The 9311-nt window shown below is 33.1% G+C and overlaps 1 protein-coding gene across 1 annotated transcript in view; it reads right to left on the bottom strand.

Moving 5' to 3' along the window:
* The window catches only part of CDC14A (cell division cycle 14A), a 59595-nt gene continuing 50981 nt past the window's right edge, over positions 698-9311 (bottom strand). Inside the window, 1 exon segment of the mRNA XM_021404428.1 lies at positions 698-2419. Within this exon segment, the coding sequence (XP_021260103.1) occupies positions 2390-2419 (30 nt within the window). The 3' untranslated portion in view covers positions 698-2389.

Raw genomic sequence — 9311 nt, 5'->3', positions numbered from 1 at the left:
GCTTTCAATGTACTAGACACATTTAAGTTAGCTGTTCTTTTGTATATCCTATATGTATCCAAATCAACATCCTTTAATTGCTTCAATGTAGTGACAAGAACCCTTTATTGCGTTATTGGAATAGACATTCACTAGAATTTGGGCAGCTTCTGAAGCATCTGTTCTACTTCATGCTTTGCCACTCCTTCAGAGTGGCTGTGCAACAGTCACACGCTATCCACATCATCTGTGGCAGGCTTACCTGACAGGAATATTAAGCACCATGGAAAATTTATCACGCAACACAACAAATTTGCTGAAAATCATCAACAGAGTTAAGCTAAGGTAAAACCATTTGTGACTAATTTTTCACTAATGGAAGGAGAAAAAGCTAAATGAAAACATAGTCATTTGTGTTCTCATGGACAAAGATGCTACTATTAGTGAGACTAAATAAAATTATTGTACATGAAAAAGAAAGACAAGGTATATTACACTTTTAACAAGGATCCTCATCCAGGAAAACAATGTTTCCTCAATTAAGATACATTTTAAAATATAGTAATTAGAAATGTCACATAAACACTTGAGACTGCTAAACAAAGCAAATATGAGAATATTAGCTAGAAAGATTAGTTGTAGAAGATACCCATCATACTAATTTCTTCTCCAATGAATAAGGTAGTTTTGATTAAGAAAAAACAAGAAACAAGGAAGCTGGCTGATTTATGCGTTTTATTATCAATTAGCTGTATACATGTACATGTATCTACATTCCAAAATTAAACTTTTTTTTTTTTAAGGAAAACTATTTATAACAAAGCAAATGACATTTTCTTCATAAGAGGTAGAATTACCTTACCATTAATCTATAATTCATATATAGGATGTTGTATGTATATGCACGCACATATGCTACTTTGTGTGTGTATATTTTACATATCCACAATTGTGGAAAAGTACAGTATTGCATGTAAGTTTTATTCAGTGATTTATATAGCTGCTCTCAGTATTGCTTGTTAACACTTGAAGTATAACTATGTAGCAATTTGTGACCTGGTGGCACTTCAGTTGCAGGGCAAATACAGATCATTCACAATTCTTTAGAAACAAAGACAAGTCAACAAGTTCTATTTTCACATTCCTGCGTTCCCGTAGATCTTGGAAAAACTCATGGCTAACAAATCTGTTTTGTGTTCATCTTCCAAAGTTTTTGCAGCTGCTTTTTTTTTTTTTTTCCTGTGATTGCATTTGCAGAATTCAGAAAAATTTATACATGATCTCTAATATTTCACTGTTACACCATTTCATTCAAAAGATTCATTCCTAATTGCACTGGCTTATGTATTAAAGATATCCTTACTGCTGAGAAAACTATTATGGGATACAGCAGGTTACACTACCTATATATTTGATAATAGTTTTCAAATTAAAAGGTTTATGGAGCATCCAATCAGTAAGTGAGAATTCAATATACTTCCAACATTTAATTCAGTATGCTCTGCTACTGAAACTTGCAAAATGCAAGTATGCTGCACAGCCAAATTCATCACTCTTACCAATTTATGCTTTGTCTATCTTTATTTTTGCAGTAGATATTGCATAGCAAAATTGAACATTCTACTTTTAAAAGTTAAAACATTTCTTTAAAGTAAAGTGAAAGCAAGAATTATTTGAGTCATCAGCAAAGTTACTCTCTATCTGCAGTGGAAGATCTAAGTTGCAATGTAATTCAATTTATTTTTCTTCATAGTGTTTCCTAATGAAACATTAGCAGCTGAACATGGAAAGCAGACTATGTATTCAAGTGCTTTCAGTTGATAGCATAATAACTAGTCTCTCATTAGTTAGACTTCCATTAAGTTATCGGAAGACCAATCAGCGAAAGAGGTAATTACATTAGCCTTTAAGCAATAATGGACCCATAAAACAAGAAAAACTTCTTGTTCATTAAAAAAATAATATCTTTGATAAATGTGTAAAAATTCTTTAAAATACACATTTTGGTAGCAAAGAAGAGAACAAATTAAAACATTCTAATTTTTACATAATTCTATATATATTGCTTAATAAAATATTCTCTTAATACATTTTAAGACTGTACACAAGTTAATAAATGTCATAATGAAATTAATTAGAAATATATTCAAGTAGTTTCAACGTTAAAAATTAAAATTTGTATATAACATGGAGGCATCAGTTCCATAAAACAACTTCAGTGCATCTGCAGTAGTCATCAACAACAAATTTCTGTCTGATGAGAAGTTGTCCCTTGGTGTTATGGTTTTAAAGTAACTTTTATTGAAGACTCCTCAACTGAATGAGCAGCTTCTTTCCTTAAATTCTTCTTCTTCTTCTTCAAGGACTTCCATGGCAAGAACTCAGCAGGTTTCACCAAAGCAGCAAAGCTTTAGAACTGAACATATTCAGACTGAAGGGACTGCGCAGAGAAGAAAAACTGATTAAAACTCACTGAGGTAATACTTGTATTTTATATGTATTTTGCACTTCAAGATAAGGAAGAGTGGAAAAAACAGGAAGGAGGAAGAAAAAAGAACAGTTGGAAGGGAATCTGAATTTCTGCACAGGTAAAAATCAATAAAATGCAAAGAAATCAAAAATTGGACACTAAAACCCATCAACCTCTCTCTATCTACATTTCTCCAAACCAAATTATAGAATTCTTTGGAAAGAGTACTAAAAATCTTTAATATTGCATCTTAAGACAACACCTTAAAAATATACTGGGAAAATGTATGATTGCAGCTATTAGAACTGAGTTGCTTCCATTTATCCTGAATGAGAATGAAGGTGCTACTGTGAAGACAAAGCATGCTTTAGGTGTTGGTTCAGGTAGTGACAGAGGAAATTTATGTTGCGCAGCTAATTACCAAGGGAAAAAAAATTACAGCACCACAAGCCTACTATATTTATTTGCATTACTGGTTCTATTAAAGTTTTCTTATAAAATGAGTAATCAGTTTAGATGACATCCAAGTATTTTATTACCTCCCATACAAATGCAGTCAAGAAGTTGTTGTGATGACCAGAACATCTTATTTGAGAGCTCTTCATTATACTAGCATGGTTATAAACAAATAAGTGCCACTCATTCACACTCTAGATCCTGCCCTTGTATTTTAAAACTGCATAAATTTAGTATGATTAGAGAAAGCTACTGGAGATCAACATGAGTCCTAAGAACTCAGAACCTTAGGAGTCTTCTCTGTTTTTCCACTATTCCTAACTTGTCATTGTAGAAATGCTCTCTGGCATCCAAAACAAAACCTATAAGTAGAAAAAGCACAAAATAAATATAAACTTTCAGAGCTCTAATATCACTGATTTTTTTCTGCTATACATCAAAACTCAACAAGACATATTTCTGAGGTTTCTTTTGAATGCATATTTCTCATCTTTAAGGTCTGAGATCATCTGGATAGTTTTTCGAATGTCAGCATATAGAGATTTGAACACCACTGACTAATAAGGGTCTGGTTTTAGTATCAAACAGATCTGATAAAAGGGTATCGTGTAATAGGAAATGATTTTCTGTAAAACAGAACAGATGTAAATAGCGTTCTTTTTTTTCCATTACAGGCATGAAATACACAATCAGAGAAGTTTATTTTTCCCCCCTCTGGGTTCTCTAATCATCCTGACTTCATGAGCTTTGGTGAGAACATTTCCTGAGCCATTTATTACATATGTAAATGAGTGGCAAAAGGAATATCCCTTCATTAACGTGTACTTAAAACTTCTGTTCAATTAATGATCCTCAAAGTTTTCTCATTCTCAGAAGCATATTTCAACAATTCAAGTGGTAGTTGCACTCACTTAAACAGGATTTTAAATTAAAATTGAAAATTGAATTCTAAGTAAAGTTGATTAAAATACATCAGAAATGCAGAAAAATTAGTGATACACTCACATGTGATGTGCAATAATAGGTTACTTTTAACTTGAACAGATGAAAGATGACCATACAGCATCATGCATATTTGATGCTCTCAGGAAGACCCAGCATTCATTAAGAACTATGAGGAGCAGCCCTCTACATAATTTAAAATAATTTTGAATTTTTAGAAATCTAAATGTACAAAAGTATTGAAGAAAAATTAATGACTGTACAACAAATTTCCAAGCACAGATTGCTTGAAAACAACACAGCATGCTTTGTTTAGGTAGGTTTTTTTTTTTAATTTAAATATTTCTATAATCAAGAAGCATGTTTTTCAGTGTTTCCACCCTGACCATATCTCCACTTCATGTAGCAAGGAGTTCTTTCTAATGTTTCAAAGCCTCTTCAGAATACAGCAAAGACTAAATTTAAGCAGCACTTTTTTCCAGAGTAAGATTAATTGCTGTACTTCCCATAAGGTTCCTAAACACGATGGCAGTTCTAACAACTCAGTTGTTGTACAGCATGCAGACTAATTTGAAAAATTAAATATACCTGGGGTATTAGTTGTGGTTTTGTTTTTTTTTTAATTCTGCAGTTAAGTAATTGATGCTCCTAACATCTCACATTGTCCAAAGAGATTGACTAATATTTCAAAACCTGTAATTGTACTTTTTTTTTTTTAGATCTCAGATGGAGGAGTTTTCTATTTTAAAATTCACATTCCTACCTCCTATTTGCGGTGACTCAAAGTATAGCCTGTAATTCTGAAAGCTTTATTAAAAACAGAAAGCCCCAATCCACCTTTACAAGTCACAGGCTTGTATTTAAGAAAATCTTACTTAAAATAGAGAAAAAGATAGAAGAAAAAAAAACAAAAACGCAGAATTGCCATGGAGAGAGAATAAAGTTAGTTGTGTAAAATCCTCAATGTGCAATCCTACAGTGGTCTTGCAGTATCAAGCTTGCCATTTGATACCCAAGCTTCAGATTTTTAAACAAACTAAGAATTAGATAGCTTCCCTATAGTTAATGATATCTTTCTAATGAAGTTTATGCTGAAGCAACTGCTTAGATTATTATCACTTTCCCTGCTCAGTGGGAGACGCTGAAAGCCTGGCAAAGAAGATAAACCACAGATCTGTCTAGGTGCAAGAACCATATTCATATACATTTAAATTCAAGACTAAGTCATTTGAAAACTAACTTTTAAAATGAAACAAACCTTTCTCACTTATGTCTATCAGGAAATGCTCTTATCTCACTTATGTCTATCCAGTGGTGACGCACTGGAACAGGTTGCCCAAGGAGGTTGTGGATGCCCCATCCCTGGAAGCATTCAATGCCAGGCTGGACGTGGCTCTGGGCAGCCTGGTCTAGTGGTTGGCAACCTGGCACTCAGTAGGGGGGCTGAAACTAGATGATCTTTGAGGTCCTTTTCAACCCAGGCCATTCTATGAAATGAACACAGTCTCCTCCAGAAAATAAAATTCTTAATGTTATGTCATGACTTTTTACGATAAAGCCCTCATCTTTACTTACAAGTAATTTAAGTCTTTTTGAATGACCCAAAGTGTTATTGCAACAGTAGTGGAACAGAAGACAAGAATTAGCAAAAAGAAAACCTAAGATCCACTAAAATAAACCGGAATATATTAAAGGATCTACATATACACTTGAAATGATCCTTTGAACCTGCTAGATCAGTGATACGCTAGTGTCTGTCTTTTCTTTCTTTTTCATGCAAAATGTCTTATATTCCACTAGATTCCCTAATGTTGAGAAAGCCTATTCTACAAGTATCAAGATCATACATAATCTTTAAAATACCGTAACGCTTCTCAGTTTTGAGATTTTTACATCTTGCCAGTTTCCATGGCAGCTATAGAAGCAAAAGGTGACTCATCTTAAGACTACCCAGATACATTCTCTTTGCTAAAAAAAAAATACATTTAAAGGAGTGATATTTTGTTCTTACAATAATTATAAATCCAAAGAAATAATCTTATTGCTGTACCTTATATTCAATAAGAGTTTCTGCAAATTATAATTGTGAGATGATGCTTCGTCAAAGCATCCTACGTGTTAAATTTGCCAATAGAATATTTATTCTACTTGGATAGAATGGCAAGTTGTCTATTCTACGAAAATCAAGTTTTTCATCTAGCTCATCAGCATACAATACGATGATGAGGAAATGGATTCAATTCCAGGCTTACTCTGATGAAAGAACAAAAGCCATTAAGGAAAAATACATGGCTGACAACAAACGGAAGAGACAGGAATGGTTATTTTTGTTTGTTTTAACCGGAATGTGGAATAGTAGTACTAATAAACGGGTGGTAGAATTTTACATGACCAAAAAAGAAAGTAAGGGTACTAAATAATGTTTTCTTCCATACTAGAAAAAAAGAATTATGTATTTGCATCACATAAAATGAAGTCCCTTGTTTTCTCACTAACAAGACTGAAGAATGTTCATTAGAAATGAATACTTACTGTCCTAACCATCTTAAAATACTCCTCCATCACTGGTTGTATAATAGTTAAACTACTGAAGAGAAATAAAGACAATAAGGTGATATTCTAAAATAAGAATACGTGTACAATTACAGAGGGTTAGCTTGACATTTAACTCTGGTAAGTGAATTCTGCTCATAAAAAACACAGGAATATAATTCTTATCATTCAGGAGTTCCTTGATGAGAAGTTAAATGAATAAACATAACCTTTGGTGTATGTAATAGACTTCTGTCAACTGCATTACCTGATATGCTCCAATTTGAAAAAAGTGTAATATAATAAAAACACACTGCAACAAGACTAAGGTTTCGCTAACAATATTTCAAGTAAATTCAGCATCTAAAGCAGCGAAGTGGAAATCATTAAAAAGAATTCTATTCTTAACAGAATTCTGCAAGAACAGGTACTAAGGCTTGATGTTACTGTGTATTTTATTCATGAGCCTACCTAAGACCACTGATGAATACCACCACAAGCAAAATAGTACTTCAACCACTGACATCCAGGTAAGACAAAACAATCTCCGTGACTGGCAAATTGGTCCCAAGAAGGAAAGGTGAAAAAAAAAAACAAACTAAAAAGGATGATGCTTTTATTCAGTTAAACAGTTTTACAACAAAGAAAAAAAAGAACAAGGAATGCAGGACATTAAACAATGAGAATCAGTATCTTGTATATACAAGGACTCGCCACCCTAATGAATTTCCAGTGCAGTACAGTGGAAGAAAATAACACAAGCTTTTAATTTATAACCAGGGAGGCACTAGGTAGGCAGCTTTCAGCATCAGAAAAATGAGTGCTGCTCCTACTTATTAGAAGAAAAAATATATCAAAAAACAGTATAGGTTTCTAACATGATCAGAATGATGTTTGAGCCAGAGTGATACATGCTAAGAGTTCAACTTACTAAAAGAAAACAAAGCTAAGATAAAATGTCTTCGTGAAAATAAAATAAGGAAATAAAGGACTGTAACGGTACATAATAAAGATATATACCAAGTTTCAGATTAAAACTGAAAAGGTTTTAAGTGTGACTGTATTCAACCAGTAGGACCAACTACCAAGAAAAATGATATTGCCTTCAAAATAAACCACTGCCAAGAAGGACATGTGTTAGCAAGTTAGAGACTCGCTACCAAAAAAGCAAGTACAAAGAGATTAAAGGAGAAGATAGTTAAGTTTCTAAGATATAATACCTATAAAGCTTTAGCTCTTTGAAGATGTATGTCTGTTGTTCCTGTAATGGTTTATATTATCATTTGGTACTCCTGTAACTAACTTTGGAGCTATTATGAACAATGACAACTTATTTTTAATGACTGAGTCACATTACAGTTATAATGCAACTCTTCCCTTTAGGGCTCTCTATGTAGGTTTATATATTTATGCATAATATACAGCTCTAACTACAATCTGGATAAAACAAAGAATTGCTGCTAGCAGCACGTTTACATGAAGTACAACAGAAAAGAATGGGAATGGATTGACTTTCCAAATAATTACTGCTTAAATATATTTAAAATGAAACAATATTGCAGGTGAGAAACCCAAGAAAGGAGATGCTTTGCCACTTCAATGTTCAGTTCAGATTAGCGATTGCTCTCTACCTTTCTTTCCATACTGAATTTTGTTCCAGTATAATCAGCTGGAGCCTCTGTCAGTCCTCTTCTGAGAACTGAATTGCTGCAAGATAGAAAACTGATCACCTAAAACAGCTGACTTTCCAAAATCATCAGACTTTATGAAGACGATAAAGATTCATGGTTGTATCCTAGATAAAATATTATCAATTTGCTATAAAGCTTTTCACCTTCTCATCTCTGTGCTTGGAAGTATTCAACCAATTTAGCTACTTAAACCAAAACAGTTTTGTTTTTCTAGAATCAGTTTGATAACTGTGTTGGTTTATACATCCACCTCGAAACAAACCTCATTTATATAGATTGCTTAGTAAGTTCCCACATAGCAGGTGAAAACAGTGCCAAATTAAAATGGTAAAATAACTTTGTATAACTTAAAGGATGTGGTAATATTCAAGAAAGTCCCTAGCCAATAAGCTAATGCTGATGCTTAGAGTATTGTTCAAATTCAAATTTAAACTCAGTACAGAACACTTAGTGATCCTAAGATCGTGGAATATTAACATTTATTTGCAGATAAGCTGTAGTGGATGAGAAGCACATCCTAGCACAGCAGCTCTACTCCTTTCCTAATGCAAACGTCCATCAAAATTTTAATACAGAACACCTAAGTGGTATTGAGTTCCCTCACAGTAACTTCATTTTTCAATATACTTTTTATACTAGCTAGGTTTCAGTCCCACATGCAAATTAATTCTACAACGGAATAATGAAAATGAGTGCAACTCATACTCCCAAGCTACAAACATGTGAATTCTGAACACTAAGTGGTGCCATTTACAAACTGTTAATGAGAGGATAGATCTCTCACCTCTTTGGAAAAAAAGGTAACACAACCTATGACCAACCTTTTGTGCTGACATCCTAATTGCATGCAATGTACATATAGCCTGTTTTAAGACAGGGGACTCACTACACTGAAAACCAGTAATAGGAACAACATTCAACTTTTCTTACACCAAAACAAATAATGTATCAGTAGTAAGGAAATAGTAAAGAAAGGTGAAATATTCCGTAATTACTTTTTTTTTTATATGAAGGCCATTTTATTTCCATCAGCTGAAAAATATGAAGTGCCAGCAGTAAACAGAGGCAGATGGGTTCAATTAATTCTAGACGATATATTCTATTAAGAACACTGAAGTAATTTTTATAATTAGTAGGATATCAAATCTCAAATCTCTGAAAGCCAGATATTTTGTCATTTTTAAAAATGTTTTTCCCCCTAAAATTAATGATCTGCAGGTGCAGTTATTTCTGATTTCATA

This window comes from Numida meleagris, chromosome 7, assembly GCF_002078875.1.
Source record: "Numida meleagris isolate 19003 breed g44 Domestic line chromosome 7, NumMel1.0, whole genome shotgun sequence".
Taxonomy (NCBI): Eukaryota; Metazoa; Chordata; class Aves; order Galliformes; family Numididae; genus Numida; species Numida meleagris.
The sequence above is the reverse complement of the archived record's forward strand: the minus strand, read 5'-3'. Positions and strand labels throughout refer to the sequence as shown.